The sequence below is a fragment of the Podarcis cretensis genome (assembly GCF_951804945.1).
Source record: "Podarcis cretensis genome assembly, chromosome: 9".
Lineage (NCBI taxonomy): Eukaryota > Metazoa > Chordata > Lepidosauria > Squamata > Lacertidae > Podarcis > Podarcis cretensis.
In genome coordinates this window covers 11,914,455-11,932,734 of record NC_137178.1, presented here as the reverse complement: position 1 = coordinate 11,932,734, position 18,280 = coordinate 11,914,455, and the positions used below count along the sequence as shown (strand labels likewise).

Sequence of the window (18,280 nt, the reverse complement as noted above, 5' to 3'; positions counted from 1 at the left end):
TATGCAACAAATAATTTTTAGGAGAAGTGATCTTGGTTTATTGTATCTGCAGTGCCTAATGTTTTTACGGTTTTTACGCTTATTGTTGCTTTTCTTTTTGTTCCCATTGTGAATGATGCCATGGCCTTTGGCTAGTGCAAGAAGAAGAAGAAGAAGAAGAAGAGGAGGAGGAGGAGGAGGAGTTTGGATTTGATATCCCGCCTTTCACTCCCCTTCAGGAGTCTCAAAGCGGCTAACATTCTCCTTTCCCTTCCTCCCCCACAACAAACACTCTCTGAGTTGAGTGGGGCTGAGAGACTTCAGAGAAGTGTCACTAGCCCAAGGTCACCCAGCAGCTGCATGTGGAGGAGCGGGGAAGCGAACCCGGTTCACCAGATTACGAGACTACCGCTCTTAACCACTACACCACACTGGCTCTCATAAAGTTTATGACGATGATAAATTGCTGATATTCCGAACCGACACCCTTGCCCCGAAACTGCCAAAATATCTACACCACTTCCCCCAAACCAAACAGATAAAAAAGCAGGCAGACGCCTAAAAAAGGAGGGGGTGGGAAAGCCTTCCAGAAACTCATTAAAAAAATAAAATTTGGGAGGGGCAGAGGGTCTTAACGGGTCCTCAAGTTGGGGGGGGTGCCTGGTGTCCACAGGAATCATACAGTAGCCGCCAGAATAGTTCTAGCCAGCAACTAGAAAGACAAGACAGTACCCTCTAAATAAATAAATAAATAAATAAATAATATAATTTATTATTTGTACCCCGCCATCTGGCTGGGTTTCCCCAGCCACTCTGGGCGGCTTCCAACAAAGATTAAGAATACATTATAATGTCACACATTAAAAACTTCCCTGAACTTCCCTAAAGAAGAATGGATTTATAAACTAAATGAATACACAGAGTTGGCAAAATTCACAGCAATTATAAGATCTCAAACAAATCAGAATTTAAAATCAGAATGGAAATGCTTCAAAGAATACATGGGAAAATAAAATGCTGCTCTAAAAAGAATATGTTAATATGCATAGATTAAACATGTAAAGGGGATGTGTGAATATAAATATATGGTTAGCGAGTATAGATTAAGTATGTAAGTATGTAAAGGTGAAAATAAAATCAGAAATGGTTGCAAGAGATGAAGACGAAGGTTTTTAGAAATGCAATGAAATAATTAAATTAAAAATTAAGGAAGTCGAGCAGTGGTGGAGGGAGGTCAAGGGAGGGTAAGGTGTCTTAGTTTGTATATGTAGCATGTGTGTTTCTATGTGTATTTGTGGTATCTGTATGTCTTTGTTCATGTATCCCCCCCATTAAATATTAACAAAATTAAATAAATAAATAAATAAATAAAATTTGGGAGGGGCAGAGGGCCTTAACAGGCCCCCAAGTGTGTGGGGGGGGGAGAAGGTGTCCTGGTGTCCACAGGAATCATATTGGGGACCCCAGCATTCAATCCAAGAAACCCAATAGGAGATTTTCCTGACTGGCCCCCAGCTGGACAGCATTACCTGGAAGTCGGCAGTGACCGATCCTCCACAGACGTCAATTAATTCTGTCATGTCATAGTACGCGTCAAAAGTCCAGATGCAGCTCTTCAGGTTCAGGTGCTTGTACAGCTGGATGGTCTTTGGCTCTCTCACACTGGGGTCAAACTGGTACGGTCGATCGTACCCGGGTCCCAGAACGATGCTATTGTAGGTCACTTCATCTAGGAATCCAGCTTCTGGGATGGAAACCAGGGGATACGTCAAGGTTTTGCTATGTTACGCTTTGGTTATACATCAGATCTGCTGTGAAATGCATTTCATGTGGGATATCTCCAGCCAACATGCTTAACTCTAATTAATGCATGAAGGGGTTAAGACCAGAGAGTAAGCTGTCCTGTCAGGCTTAGCTAGGCCACACACCCTCACCTTGGGAGGAAGGTCTATCAAACTCTTTGTTCTCCCACTTACCACCTTTATTCCACAATGTGAACCCCTCCAGTAAGGATGTCTAAGGTGGATGTTTCAAGCTTAGACCGCATGGCTTTAAGAAGCCACTTTTGTGTTTCTATACATATAATTTAGAAACACTTAGCTTTGGGGAGCTAACCTCAGTTTTACTGCCTGACTTTTCTTGCTGCTGTATGGAAAAGCACATGAATCTGTTAACAGAAAAATCTGAGGGCTCCCTTGGACTAAAACAAAGACACCAACCAGGATAACTTGGAGCAAAACAGCAGCCTATAGGCTTGGCCTTTATTGAACTGTTGCAACAGGGTGCTCCCCTCACTTGCAGGAGAGAGGAAGGACAGAGAAAAAATGGTGTGTAAGGTCTTAAAAGACTTTTGAAATTCCCATCCTGTAGATCAAGACCACCCCCAGAAACATCATGCATACATCACAGAAAGGAGGGGTTGAGGGAGGAGTTGTGGTGGTAACCTGAGTGTCCTGTCACCTGGCTGGTTCCCCCTTTCCCCCTCCCCATGAGTACTTTCCAGGTGACAGAGGGGAGTTTGCAGTTTCCTGCCCCCAGAAGGAAGAGCTGATTGTTGTCCTTTGTTCCAGTCTGTGCTGAATCCACTCCCATATGCAAGTTCTTTGTGATCTTGATGGTCTTCTGTCTAGGACCATCAGGGTTGGCATAGCAACTGGGCAGGGCTCCTGTGGATGTGCTGGTATAGTCAAGGGATTATGGCTGCCCTGTATCAAACCTTCCCTGTTTTGTAGTCCTTCCTTCATGAAGTAAAATAAAAGTGGAACAGTGCAAATCCGATGTATGGTTGATTTTCTATGAATTTATAACAGAAGCGTAGCATATGTAGTGTGTGAGTGTGAGTGTGTGTGAAGTTTGTACAAACTGAATGATTTGGGGGGGGGGTTTCCTGCTACAAATCTAACATGTGAAGATTTAAGTAAACCATTTTCAGCTTACCAAACATGTGGTCTCTTTCTATGCTAAGGGAAGTGGATAACTTTGGAAGAAACTCAGAAGGGGATAATTTAAAGGTCCAACAGCCTATATTTCCACTTTGCTGCAAGTTTTTTTCCCCTTCCAATCTCTGCTGGGGCTCTTTCAGCATAGAGTACTTGCCCCAAGCTAGGCCCCCGGGGGGAATTCTCCTTTTACTTTACCTACCTTTTATTTCCTTTCTACTTTACCAAAAACCAACATTTCATGCATAAATAGGCCAATAATATCTGCTATTTACAGCATCAGGGTCAAACTGCTGATTGAACACATAGAATGTTTGTTTCAGCATCCAGTCTTGCAAGAAGCTGACCTGCAACCCTTTTCAAGAATGAGGGCAGACGAGGACGATTGCCTATTTCTCTGCCTGCATCTTTGTGCAAATGCCATGGGGTCTGGAGACATGGGGCTCAAGAAACATCACAGGCCAAGCCCCCTATGCCCATTAATCTATGCCCACCTGGAGGTGGTCTTCTGGGACTCTCTACAGGGACCTCTGCCATCAAGGACCAGCCCTGCAGGATGTCAGTAGCGAAACTGCTGCTTCACGAATGCGCACATTAAGTGGCAGTGGCCCGTAATTGATTACCTGAGATGCCCTTAAGATCTTGGATGCTGACCAGGTTGGAACAGACATGCTGGTGCCTGTAGATGGATTCCGACAGGAGGAAGTGCAAGTTGTGCAGAGGCATCGTGGAAATGAGAGGGAGCATCCCGTCCTGATGTGGAATCTGCACTGAGATATGGATTCTGGAAAACCACAAAGCAGCAAGAGTTGAAGTGGGGAGAAGGGAGAGGATGCACTGGGTAAAAGACACACGTATTGCATGAACATAACAAAATGCAAATTGCACTGCCTTGCAGCACAGGACCCTGTTTTAATCCCTGGAAGGACTGGGAATGTTTCATTCCTGAAACCCCGGGGAGCAGCCACCTTTGTTGTTGTTTAGTTGTTTAGTCGTGTCCGACTCTTCGTGACCCCATGGACCAGAGCACGCCAGGCACTCCTGTCTTCCACTGCCTCCCACAGTTTGGTCAGACTCATGTTCGTAGCTTCGAGAACACTGTCCAACCATCTCGTCCTCTGTCGTCCCCTTCTCCTTGTGCCCTCCATCTTTCCCAACATCAGGGTCTTTTCCAGGGAGTCTTCTCTTCTCAGGAGGTGGCCAAAGTATTGGAGCCTCAGCTTCAGGATCTGTCCTTCCAGTGAGCACTCAGGGCTGATTTCCTTCAGAATGGAGAGGTTTGATCTTGCAGTCCATGGGACTCTCAAGAGTCTCCTCCAGCACCATAATTCAAAAGCATCAATTATTCGGCGATCAGCCTTCTTTATGGTCCAGCTCTCACTTCCATACATCACTACTGGGAAAACCATAGCTTTAACTATATGGACCTTTGTCAGAAAGGTGATGTCTCTGCTGTTTAAAGCAGCTGCCTAGCAGAGTAGAAAAAACTTTGCTGGATGGACCAATGGCTTGTCTTGGCATAAGGCAACTTTCCAAGTTCATCATTTCACACATGTCTACTCAGAGGCAAGTCCCACCAAGCTTCATGTGTCTTATCCCAGGTAAATGGGCAGAGGGTTGTAGCCACAAAATTAGTGGCCAGCATCCAGAATTGCACACACTTCAGACCTGCACATGCAATCAACATTGTTCAGCCTGCTGGTTCACTGCCAAATGTAAAACAGGACCTACATTCAGTTAGCAGCAGGATATTGAGGTCTGGAGGAGCTATTTGAATCCGAGACTCATTCCTAATATAGCAATGCATGAGGGGCTGAAATCTAAACAGCTCCCAATCCCCCCCCCCCCCCAGCTTGCTGATCCTTTCAAAAACAGATTCACTCACTAAGCTAGTTTAAGAAATATTTTCACTGATATTTTATTAGCAAAATCTTTTGGTCTATTTTCAGTTTTCAGCCACAAATCCTTTCATTAGCAATACCCTAAATGGTGAAGTGTTTGGAAATTTTTAAAATGTAGACCCCTGGAAATGGATTGCAAATGTGTTAACTCTCCCAACACCATCCCAAGTGGCATTATATGCTTGCTGTTTCATCTTTTGATCTTCCCTTCATTTAAAAAAAATGCAGTAAAAGTTCCAAATAAAGAAAGCAGGGACCATTTATGCCTTGCATTCCTTTCTTTCTTCGGGTCAAGGAGAAAAGTTCTGGGTCAAAGAAAGAACTGATTTATATTCAGAACAGACCTCCTCAAATCAAGGAGCTGAGATTTTAATAGTTCTGCTCTGAGTATGACTAATGTTGGATATCATCCTTTATCTTTCTTTTTTTCTGAGAATCATTTGGGAGCATTTCTAAAATTAGCATCCCATACTATCTGTACATTTGTCCCCTTGTTCAAATTTAGCTCAAAATAATCCCCTAATACTTTTTCCATTTTTTTTAAATGGTCCTCTAATAGATCTTCATTTAATCTTCATCTGAAAGTGGTTTGTTTCTCATTCTGCATTTCTAAAATTAATGGATTATGATCTGATATTGTTCTTGGCCTTATTTCTATTTTCCTCACCTTTAACTCTAATTCTTTGGATATCCAAATTGCAACTATCCTTGCACTGGTTTTATACACATTTGAATAAAAAGTGAATTATGTTTGTTTCTCCAAATATCTATTAAATTCAAATTCTCTACCATTTCCCTGAAAGTTTTTGGAAGTCCTCTACCTGTTGGGATGTTCCTTGTGCTTAACATCCAGATACTTCAAAGTGGCAACGAAGGACTGCGCTTGAAACCCCCGGGCTGTTCCAGCCACTATTGGCGTGTGGCAGATGGCGCTGTCTGTCCCAATGGTGACTATGTTGCTTCTTAGTGGGGTGCCTGCATGGCCAACCTTGTCCACGGCTTTGGCCACACAGCGAACATGGAATCGCCGGCTGAAGTAAATGCTGTCCAGCACCTGGGAAGGAAGGAAGGAGAGAGAGAGAGAGAGAGAGAGAGTGAGAGAGAGAGAGAGAGGGAGGAAGGAAGGAGAGAGGATTCTCAGTGTGGCCTAAACAGCTGATAGCCTTATATATATTTTAAAATGCTTCAATATATTAATAGAACATTATTACTTTTCTGTCCATCCACATTTAAAGAGGCTTAACACCACGTGGGACATGGGTGGCGCTGTGGTTTAAACCACAGAGCCTAGGGCTTGCCGATCAGAAGGTCGGCGGTTCGAATCCCCGCGACGGGGTGAGCTCCCGTTGCTCGGTCCCTGCTCCTGCCAACGTAGCAGTTCGAAAGCACATCAAAGAATATAATATATTATAGAGCCACCCTCTTTTTGGCTGGCTGGACAGCTAACCATCCATAAATTAACAGCACGAGTAGGGACCTGGAATATTGTTTGTGCTTTTTTTAGTATGTCCCTCCCATGAAAGATACTCCTTGGATATCTATTAATTGAAAATTGAGATGGCTGTTTTTGATTTCTAAGTATACATGCCAGGAGAGGTCTTAGGCAAAATAACTTTTATTTCGCTGTTCACATTAGGCTGTGGAAAGTGTTCAATGCTTTGAAATTTTCCTGTTCTGAGACACACATATACTCAGGGTAGTTGCCAGAATCTAAAGTTGTCAAATGCATTAGTGACAGCAGAATCAAGATGCTGATAGACAAATACCCCAATGCTTATTGAAACAGTTACCCAGTAGGTGATTCCTCCTAGGTTTCTCTTGGGTGAAAGGCAATATTGAGCAAAGTTACCTTATGTTTGGTTTCTTTGAAGGAAAAGTGATTTTTAATGTTTTTAATGTCTAGAAACCAGGTTGAACTGGGGCCAGAGAACACTCAGGAAAATTACAAATTACCAAATATTGCATAGCATGCCACACCCCACACCCCCCGAGCAAGAGCAAGAATACCTGTGTCATTTAAACATATGACCTCTTTTTGTTATTATAGAGCTGGTTCTGTAAATTTGACACACCTTTACATCTTGAAGGTAGAAGCAAAGGGAATTTGCAAAATATTTGCAGACCTGTGTTGTGTGCGTACCTCACGAGTCTTTTCAAGATTGCATCTTGCTAACTGTGATTGTATGATGAATCTGTTTTCAAAGACCCTCGTGAAACACAGGACATTATGTGCTTTAATTATAATTTGCACCTTTTAAAACTTAAAGGGGTGTGCAAGTTAGATTTTATTATAAATCTCAGCTCAGTTTAGAAGAAGGAATAGCACACTATTTGATACCTAATGGTTCCCTAGAAGAAGGAAAAAAATAAGAGAACTAGTGGATAGATCTTACCCAATATTGTTGTGTTAATAATGTCTACAGCTTCAAAAGCAAAGCAAAAGCTCTATTAGAGGCTCTTTCCTTCAACTATACAATCTGGCAGGAAGTGCAGAGAAAGTGGAACTTGGATTTTCAAACCAAAATGCTAAGTAAAACAGAATTTTGTGAACACTGGCCCAACTAAATGAAAAAGTGCATTATAATTTGTATGTCTGAATTACATAAATGTGCAGAATTTTATTATTACCAAACATGGTTACACTGACGCAAATTCAGGCACACTCCAGTTTAATATTCCTGTAACTACTTGATAATAAGTTTGTGTGTCTGTGAATCCATGTAGGAAGAGTGGGGGTGTGTGAATGGCAAATGTGTGTATTGGGAAACTGGGACCTTAATTCATAAAGCAAATAACACCAGGTATCCAGAGCTATAGAATCGTCTGTAAGCGTTATCTTTGAAAATAATTTTGCCGCTTGCATTCCTTTGGCTGCGAAGCCCCCTTGACAGTCTCTGCACATACCATGTGATTGACACTGGTGAAGGGAGTGTTGTCTGTAATCGTTTCAAAGGGAGATCTGGCTCCATTCCCGTCCGTGGGCGTAGCCACTTCCCAACTGAACTGTATGGAGGACTGGTTTATCCCGGCGTCGCCACAGCGCTCTTTCATCACCAAGTACTTGGGGAAGTGAGGGTCGCAAGGCGTCACGCAGACCAACGGGTAGCCCGGAGAGGGAGACTTCTTAGCTCCTTCTTTGGCTTCTTCTTCTACGTGATCATACTCTGACAGTGTAACCACCTGCAGGGACACAATACAAGGCTTGGGACTCCAGGGAAGGGACCATGCAACTGCAGCTAACGGCTAATCCCAAATAACTCAGGGATCCGCAGGTTAAATCCACTTACAATAGGAGGGGCTGGCAAAATGAGGCTGCCAGCTGCTTCCTGGTCCAGAATGGTGACGATTGTAGTGGTGATCTCCCCCAGGACAGCTTCAACAGGGTCGTCTGGCCCTAACACCAGGGAAAAGGACTCGTGCCACTCCCTGTCTTCATTGGACATGATCTCTACCTTAAATACGATGTGGTCCACTCCTGCACAAACAGACACAAGAGAGAGGGTTGAGTGAAACCAGCTTGTAATCTGACAGGACTTTTAAATGCTTCCATAAAGCAATGCCGAGGTCAGATCCACTAAATCATTGTGATTAACAACACACACACACACACACCAGTTTTTATCGTAACCCCTTTGGCTCTAATGATGTGGCCCAGGAGCCTTTAGAAAACTAAAAACTACAAAATACAGCATGCCATCTGATGGATTGCTTGGCAGATTTACTAACAGATGTCATGTGAGGATTAATGGCGCCTGTCCGACTTTAATAAAAATCTGTGATCCAAAATATACCTCCCATATTATTGCTGGAGGGCACGTCTGCTTTGATTCTTTATGATAAGCACAGAACTCTTGGCCTTGCAAGATTTTCTGTAAGGCCTTTAAGAGTTGCTGTGGACTGACGCACTGGAAAAGGGCTGGGGAAACCTGTTCTGAGAGAAAAGCCTCACATCAGATGGAGGGCGAACTGGGCCGCGAATGGGAGCAGAAGGGGCCTTGGGAGGAAGGGAGGCTGAAAACAAGAGAGCCAAGGGAGCAAAGGAAGGTTGTGGGGATAAGCAAAAAACATGAACTCCAGGAACAGAAAACCACGGGGAAAACCAGCCACCATTCAAAGCAGTCTTAGTTCCCACTGACTTCAAGAGGACACCTCTGAGCACAGTGATACTCAAGCGAAATGAATGGACCTTTAATTCCAGCAGGAATATATCCCATGTGTTCTGCAGGGGCTTGGGAGCTGGGCAGCACTGGGATGAAGGAAGCGGTACTGGGTAGAGCTAAGGGAATGGAAGGGCTTTAAGGAAGGACAGTCCTGTACATCTCCTTCCAGCAACTCTTGCAACCAAGCTGGTGCCAAACATATTGCTCTGCTTTCCTTTGGACCACATCAGCAACGCTGAGAGCAGGGTCCTGTTGTCTGGGCAGCTCAGGATCTCAGTACAAATGGCCCAGGTTTGCACCCCAGGGAGGCCACTTTACTTCAGAGGTGATATTGCAGCAAAAACAATGTGGGAGGCAGAAGTTACGAGTTAGCGGTCTCTGCAGCCACAGCAGGCGCTGTGAATCTCCAGTGGGTTGATTTCACCCCTGGAGGTGCACTCCATTGTCTCTAGAGACAGACGGATGGATGCCAGCAATTCTGTTCCATGTCTTTCGGATATTAGCCTCTCCGGACCGCCCCACCCACAATGGCCTTCAAAGAAAAGACATAAGCAAGCTTATTTTTTGCTTCCAAACAATGTCCATTATTGCACAACTCGAGGACTTTCTGTGCTTTACCAGGACTGAACTTGAGGACTCGACTCTTTGGGTAGTAATCAATCCCAGACTGAGCAGAGCCGTCCCGGGTGCTGCAGCGAACTTTGGAGGTCCTGTTTTGGTCCCCTCTCCGCAGCACCTTAACATTCAAGAAAGCAACCCCTTCAGGCCCAGGAGGTTCACGGACTTGGTAAGCAGCTTCCTCAAACTCGATGGTGGGAGCTAGAGAAACAGAAGAAAAATAGAAGCTGCTTGTTTGTGTCTCCAGATGTGAAGAACACTTTGAGTTAGAACAAAATAAAAAAATTCCTTCCAGTAGCACCTTAAAGACCAACTAGGTTAGTACTTGGCAGACCAACACGGCTACCTATCTGTAACTGGAACTTTGAGTTAGGTTTATACAATTAAAACTATACATGTGTCTGCTGGAACAATGTAACCAGAATATTGGAGCCAAGTGCTGTATATATAATAACTGTGGCCAGGTTTCTACATGTTCAATTATGGGGAAACTCTCATAAACTAACTAAATACGACTTAGTTAGGAAAATCTGGGAGCAGACAAGCCCAATTAAGTTGAGAGCGCTGTTGAAAAGCAGAAATAAATACTCAGAAGTTATGCACCCAGTAGATTAAAAAGGAATTATAAATATCTGGGAAAGGGATGGGTTATATGGTTTTTTTAAGTGCACTCAGGCTGTAAATAAATACATAAGAAGTTAACTGCGGGTAAGATTTCTTATGAATTGCAGGTGAATGTTACTACTTATCAACTCTTGTGAGCCATTTGTTCTACAAATTGCATTTAAAGGCCAATAGCTATTTGTAAATGTTTGCAAGCTATTTTTAAGTACATTGATTGTTAGGCACTTAAATATGACCTTTTAACCTCTGTGCCCTGGCTCCCGCCCAAGAACAATGATACAGGCACTTTCTTGTAGGTGAAGAAGCAGAGTTTTATTCTAGCAGACAGACGGTGCAAACTCGGCAGCAGGAGGAAAGCAGGAAATTAGCACAGATGCCCCGAGGCTCCAGCAATGTGGCAAGGCTCAAACCAACTAGGGAGAGAGGAGCTTCAGGGTTCCCCAAGCACAATTTGGGGACAAGGCCAGGGGTCAACTGGTCCAGTGGGTCCGAAAACAAGTAAAGGCTAGCGCATACAGGCCAGCTCCTCTTACCATCTTCATCATTGGAGATAATAATGGAGGCCATATTATTCTTGCCAACTGTAGCCCCACTCCAGTGGTTTCCAAGAGGGTGGCTCAGGTATACCTGGAACTTCTCCTCCGGTTCAAAGGCAGAGTCATCATTAATAAAGATAGTGCAGTTCTTTACCTAGAGCCAAGGATGCCAACGGTTAAGGACGAGGAGGTAGGTAACCCGGCTAACCTGTTTATTAAAAAACACAAATATGCTGCCTCTCCTGCAAAACATTCGTGGCAGCTCCCAGCACAATAATAAAAAAATACAAGAAATCAGTAATAAGTAGGAATATCTGGAAAAAGGAAGACTGGGATAGCAGATAAAATAGCTAATATGCCCAGAGCGCTAGCATTGATGGTTAGGCAGGTCAGGTTTTCGCATGCTGCAAACCATTTAGAGAATGCTTTAAAATATGAAGTGGTATATACACAGTGCTTTTTTTGGGGGGGGGAGACGCAGGGGTACACATACCCCTAAACATTTTGTGAATCTAATGGGAGAAGAAACTAATTTTTTTTATTAAAAAAAATAGTTTCTTCTCTAGCATGGTGAATCGTCAGTTCCATTGAATAGCACTGTGAACCTTCAGTTCCGTTGCTACCCCCAATGGCGGCTTCATTTCCTTTCCCGGTGTTTTCTGAGTCTTAGACAGAAGCGAGCGTTTAATGCGTGAAGCAGTGTGGAATGTGGATGTGTGGAATCAGGAAGATGTTAGTGCACAGAACCCCATGCCAATGTGGAAGTTACTGTGAGCTGTCAGCTATGTAATATGAGGTAATGCATGTTCTTTGTACTTTTGTCAATTTAGTGTATTTATCCCCCCCCCCGCCCCCGATTTGAACCATAAAATGGTGATTTTCTTGAGTCAAAATGAGAGTACCCCGAAACATTTCTTTAAATGAAAAAGAAAGCACTTTGCAGTGCAGTGAAAGGGAGTGGTAAGGATTGGCATTCCTAGGCAGGGAATTTCACAAATTGGATGTGTCCACCAATTCATTGGCTGTTGTTTCATTGTGAGCTACATCCACTCACCTTCTCCCCTTTCAGAAAAGTGACCCGTGACTCCTCCGTGTTTCTCCTTTCCTCAAAGTCCTCCATGGCTTTCGCTGTCTGGCCCTGGGTGTAGCACCTGACAGATGACTCATAGCTTAAGTCTCCGGTGCGGATGATGGGAATGTGGACTATGCCCTCCTTCTCTTTCACAGGGTACAATTCTTTACTAAATTTCATGTTCGGCACTGCGGAGGGAAGAAGAGGAATCACTCAAACTTCTGCATGCCTACAGTATGCTGAAAAATAAAGGCATAATTTCTCAGAAGCTGCAAGTTCAGGAATGCGTGATTCCTGTTCTAATTAGGTCACAGGGGGTCTTGATGCCTTGAACAGGGGACAGTGGGGTCCAGGCTTTCTGCCACCAGGGTAGGTTGTAGACAAGAGGGAACAGGCAAAAGGTAAAAAGGTAAAGGACCCCTGGATGGTGAAGTCCAGTCAAAGGCGACTATGGGGTTGTGGCGCTCATCTCGCATTCAGGCTGAGGGAGCCAGTGTTTGTCCACAAACAGCTTTCCAGGTCATGTGGCCAGCATGACTAAACCGCTTCTGATGCAACGGAACACCATGACGGAAACCAGAGCGCACGGAAACGCCGTTTACCTTCCCACCGGAGCGGTACCTATTTATCTACTTGCACTGGTATGCTTTCAAACTGCTAGGTTGGCAGGAGCAGGGACCAAGCAACGGGAGCTCACCCCATTGCGGGGATTTGAACCGCCGACCTTCTGACCAGCAAGCCCAAGAGGCTCAGTGGTTTAGACCACAGCGCCACCTGCCTCCCTAAGAGGGAACAGCTGACCTTATGAATGCTACTTTGCAGTGTTTCATCTTCCCATGACCGGAGTATGTGGTACAGATTTCAGGCCCGGCAAGATGAGGCAATCTGAGAACCTAAAAGGTGACCACTGGATGGTCAGGGTGACCACTGGATCAGACCAACAGCCTATCTAGTCCATCATCCTGTTTCCCAGATACCTCTGGGAAGCCCAGAAGCAGGGCAAGAGCACAATCACCCTCTTTCATCATGTTCCTCGGAAACCAGCTTTCAGGTGTGAAATGGCATCCAGGTCTGAATGCCTGTGAACCTGGAAGGACTGTATAGCCAGCATGACCAATAGCCACTGATATTCTGATCCTTCCTGCATTCATCTTTATCCTCTTTTAAAACCATGTCAGCTATTGGCAGCCATCCCCACATCCCACGATGGTGAATTCCATAAATTGACTATCCACTGCTCGAGAACCGGAGCAAGTTGTTGCTTAGTGTAAGCTGGACTGCTGCATGCTGCCTTGAAAATCTTGCTTGGAGCTATGGAAGCACATTAAGGGCAATTCCAGTGCTCAAAATCGAGTACTGGCATTGCCTTCACTTCATATACAGTGGTACCTCGGGTTACATACGCTTCAGGTTACATACGCTTCAGGTTACAGACTCCACTAACCCAGAAATAGTGCTTCAGGTTAAGAACTTTGCTTCAGGATGAGAACAGAAATTGTGCTACGGGGGCACGGCAGCAGCAGGAGGCCCCATTAGCTAAAGTGGTGCTTCAAGTTAAGAACAGTTTCAGGTTAAGCACGGACCTCCAGAACGAATTAAGTACTTAACCTGAAGTACCACTGTATCTAATTTTTTAGTCTCTAACAATATTATCATCACATACATTTTTTTTAACAAAGTTTCTTCTTGATTTCCAACCACTTCTTTCCTGATGTTCGTTTTTTACTTTTTATTAGCTGTTTTATAACACACACATGTTTATTATCTAAACCCTGCGACCATTAAATCTTTAGTAATCCACTGCTTATATTTCAAATCCTGTCTGCGACATCATATATTGGTGTTAATTTGATTAGGTAATCCATCTGGGATCTCCATTCCTCCTTAAACACTTTGTCATTATGTCCTCTTAATTTGGCAGTTAATTTCGCCATTTCAGCATATTCCATCAGTTTCAGAAGCCATTCCCATGGGCTTCTTCACTCCCAGTTGCAGACACTAAACAAATAAATTCTGCATGTGGTGTATTCCAACACATCAGGGGCAGGGAGCCACTGTGCATGTACACATTTTAAAATGCCCATCAGCCCTAAGCTTGCCAAGAAAGTTGTCTTACTGAAGCTCAGTTACATAGCTTAGTCGGTAGAGCATGAGACTCTTAATCTCAGGGTTGTGGGTTTGAGACCCACATTGGGCAAAAGATTCCTGCACTGCAGGGGGTTGAAACAGATGACCTTTGTAGTCCCTTCAAACTATACAATTTTATGATTCTATGAGCCCCAGCCACACTAAAATTTTGTTGACCCTCTTACCATCCTGGAAGGTGTCATTAATGGCCACCATTGCTTGAAAAGGCTTGGCCAGCTCTGCTCCTTGAGGCGAGCTCAAGTAGACGACAAACGTCTCCACCCCTTCAATGACTGGGTACTGTGCATCATCCAGAATTGTCAAGGTGCAGTACTAGAGGAGATGAGAGAAATAAAAAGGCCTACTTTCTTAATATATAAAACCAACCAAACAGGCAGTGCCAGATTTATGTATAAGCTAAACAAGCTACAGCTTACGGTCTCACTCTCTTGGGGGCCCCAAAAAAATTTAAAGGAAAAAAAAACTGGATGTACATTTCTAAAATATAAGATTTTGTTGTTGTTTAGTCGTTTAGTCGTGTCCGACTCTTCGTGACCCCATGGACCAGAGAACGCCAGGCACTCCTGTCCTCCACTGCCCCCCGCAGCTTGGTCAGACTCATGCTGGTAACCTCGAAAACACTATCCAACCATCTCGTCCTCTGTCGCCCCCTTCTCCTTGTGCCCTCCATCTTTCCCAACATCAGGGTCTTCTCCAGGGAGTCTTCTCTTCTCATGAGGTGGCCAAAGTACTGGAACCTCAGCTTCACAATCTGTCCTTCCAGTGAGCACTCAGGGCTGATTTCCTTCAGAATGGAGAGGTTTGATCTTCTTGCAGTCCATGGGACTCTCAAGAGTCTCCTCCAGCACCATAATTCAAAAGCATCAATTCTTCAGCGATCAGCCTTCTTTATGGTCCAGCTCTCACTTCCATACAGTCACAGATGACTCTGGGGTTGCGGCGCTCATCTCGCTTTACTGGCCAAGGTACAGCTTCCAGTGTATAGCATACAGCTTCCGGGTCATGTGGCCAGCATGACTAAGCCACTTCTGGCGAACCAGAGCAGTGCACGAAAACGCCGTTTACCTTCCCGCCGGAGCGGTACCTATTTATCTACTTGCACTTTGACGTGCTTTCGAACTGCTAGGTTGGCAGGAAAAGTATATATACTTCTTCTTAATTGTATTTCACTATTAATATACTTCTTAATTGTATTTCAGTCCAACAATTACTTTGATAAAATACATATTTTGTTATGTGGTTATTTGCAAATGGACTCTTAGGTCCATAAATTACCATATAGCATATATTCAACACACAAAAAAACAGTGACAATTTGTGGTTGACAAAGGACTGCTGGACATATAAAGGGTCCCATTAACTTCAGTAGCTTAGGGCCTCATCAAACCTAAATCCGGCTCTGCAAACACGTATGTGTGAGAAGGAATGCCAGAGGATATGAGAGGAGTCAATGGTGTTGGGCTCTTCTAGATTCACAAATGGCACCTGCTTTCATTTGTGCATCGCTGCTTATCTCAGATGCATGAAGAAACAGCCAAAAACATCCGGACTGTTAGGTTTACCTGAGCAAAGTTCTGGGCATGTCTTTCCCAGACATCTGATACCTGGGGCACAGTTTGTTTTCTGGATTATGTAACAGGAACCGCGCTGAGCCAGATGTTCTCAGATGACAGCTTTCAGGAAGAATTTGGGGGAGGTCAACCAGGGGCTCAAACACAATAATTTTTGACAGGGGAGGGAACTCACCCTCACTGTCTGAAGTTCCTTCCAGCTGCTGCTGGCTGGTGGTCACCATTTCCCCTTGCCAAAAACAATGATAAATGACCACACAGCATTGTTCCTCAAGAAGTATCTGGATGCAAAACATCGCAGCCCCCAGGGAAGGAGTTCTGAGTGGCGGTGGCAAGTTTTAGTGTGGATTTAGGCTCATCATAACCACCCTCCAATGTCTCTAGTTTGGTACTGCGCTTTCTAGGTACAATTAAAAATGGTTTCGTTCCCATCTTCCAAAACACTATGAAATCCAAACTGCAGCTATCCTTCAAAAACTGAATTTCTCCGAATTTTGTTATGCAGTTATCCAACCAAAAAATGTCTGCAGAAATGTTAGGAGAATATGGGCATTAAAATGTATATATTAGTGAAAATAAATGTATTATATTAAGGGACATTACTTGCAAAAATGTGCATGTTGAGCAATAAATAAATAAATCACATGTATATTGCTGGAAATGCTCACAAAAATGCTGACAAATTTTTGTAAGGACATTTTTCTTTTTAAATCACAAACTGATGCAAAAATGTGATGATCTGAAATTCAGGCTGGAAAAAAACGAGAAAGTCAGAGAAACCAAAACTGACAGTTCCATCCGTCCCTAATTACCATTTTTTTCCTGATTTATGTCTAGTTTGGCTCTTTGTTTGATCTGCACCATTTCTGTACAGACTAGACAAGTAAAACACACAAGATGCATGACACAAATGCGTTTGAATGCTCCTTATGAGACAATGCTTAGTTTGGTCGGTAATAGCAAAAAATGTACCGATACCTCCTCAGTTCTTCCTGGGCGAAATTCCACTTTCTTGGAGCTAGGTATGTAGTCGACACCCGGAGTTGCCGATGGCGGATCCGATGTACGAGTGGCGCACCATACGGACGTGGGGGTCGAGAGGTCAGGGCCATGCCTAGTTACGGGGATTTCAATGATTCCTGCAAGGAAGGGAGAGAAGGGAGGAGTTTGTGGGAAAAGGTGACTACCGCCAGCATCTCTAAAGCATGGTTTGCCAGCCTAGTTCCTTTCCAGATGTTTTGGGCTACAGTTCCCATCAGCCTCAGCCAGCACAGCTGTGCTGCCCTAAAAATAAACCTGGGGAAAGCTTTTCAGAGAGCACAGTGATCCCTCCTTAAATCAGCGTTAAAGGGAAGGTATTACTAAAGCCACTTCCACCCTACAGAGGAGGTGGGGTTGTGGGCTTCCCAGCCCCCGCACGATTGGGGGGATTCCTGGCCACGTCACCCCCTGGCCAGCCAATCGGCTGCCTCTGGGGGCATGGCCTGCCCTATTTAAGGCAGGATGTGGCCGGGGATCTCCCTCTTTGCCGCCTGCCAGCTGTCCCAGTTTTTCCCACCCTATAATGTTTTCATTCCTTGACCTTGCTATGGACCTTGGTTCGTCGCCGTTGAGGGTCCTGGTAGGAATTTTTCCACTTGGCAAATTGGCACCAGCCACTTGGTTTTCGTAGCAAATTGTCACAACTTTCTTGGTATTGGCGGTTAGGCATTGGTATTGTTCTGTAGATGGAAGAGGGGAGGTAGTGCCATCACCTGCCCCGCATATTGAAGGGTAGTCCGATAAAGGATTCCGGGGGACGTGGCCCTGTTCCCCAATCGGCGACCCCGGGCGAGTTCCTAGTTGATGTGCATCAGCAGGACTCACCCAATGGTGGTTAACCCTTCCTGGACTTCAAGCGGACGGGCTGAAGTCGGATACAGTCGGTTAGGACCAATGCCTAAGCCAATACCGCTCATCACCTGTAACCAAGAAAGTTGTGGCCTTATTTAGCCCATTAACCTTAATAATCGTGACATGTGTCATTATTTCCACTGGGGGGGGGGCGGGAACTCGCCACGAAATGGATCATTATTGCATGTCTAGTCAGCTCATCAAGGAAATAACGTCAGACACCAGCCTGGAACCCAATCATGACAGCAAATATTCTTTTCTTTTCTTCTTTTTAATCCACCTGTACTTTATTTTCCACATTTGCAGTTCAAAATTAAGGATTCATACAGCCAATCTCCAACAAACTGTTGCCCGAGTCAGGTCACTTCACTTAATTTCAGCACCATCCTAACATCCAATTAATCAAGAATAATCCCATCTTATTCATTCTCATCAATAAACAACATTAGAAAGGGGGTGGAGAGATACTACATTATATTTATAGTAAGCTGCCTTTATTGTTTATAAGGATAAATAGGTAGTCAAAGACTATGAAAGAGTAGCTAATGTTGTGACCTTGAAGCAAATATTCTAACTGCCTCTAAATAGCGCACTCCAGCTGTATTATCTACTGAGGATTTTCCTAGTAAAACATGTAAAACTCCTGCCAACATTTACTGAGATGGTCCAGTTAAAGAAAGGAAGGAGGTGAAACACATACTTTGGAAACAAACTGGCTAATATTTATCAGTTGTTGTTGTTTTAAAAATACCGAGACATTTTTAAATTTTGTATTCTTTATCGAAAAATAAAAAGTACAAAATTACAAGTGCACTTGTAAAAATACTGATCCATGCTAG

General features: G+C 44.1%; 1 protein-coding gene across 2 annotated transcripts in view; it reads right to left on the bottom strand.

The window, feature by feature from the left end:
- The window catches only part of FRAS1 (Fraser extracellular matrix complex subunit 1), a 386,075-nt gene that overhangs the window by 18,570 nt on the left and 349,225 nt on the right, over positions 1-18,280 (bottom strand). For both annotated transcript variants that reach the window (XM_079990647.1, XM_079990648.1), the window contains exons 56-65: positions 16,527-16,687; positions 14,142-14,289; positions 11,812-12,017; positions 10,755-10,911; positions 9,598-9,798; positions 8,107-8,294; positions 7,724-7,999; positions 5,641-5,873; positions 3,542-3,702; positions 1,509-1,723 (exon numbers count right to left, since the gene is read on the bottom strand). In XM_079990647.1, coding sequence (XP_079846773.1) covers positions 1,509-1,723; positions 3,542-3,702; positions 5,641-5,873; positions 7,724-7,999; positions 8,107-8,294; positions 9,598-9,798; positions 10,755-10,911; positions 11,812-12,017; positions 14,142-14,289; positions 16,527-16,687 — 1,946 coding nt within the window. The remainder of the gene's footprint in view (positions 1-1,508; positions 1,724-3,541; positions 3,703-5,640; positions 5,874-7,723; positions 8,000-8,106; positions 8,295-9,597; positions 9,799-10,754; positions 10,912-11,811; positions 12,018-14,141; positions 14,290-16,526; positions 16,688-18,280) is intronic.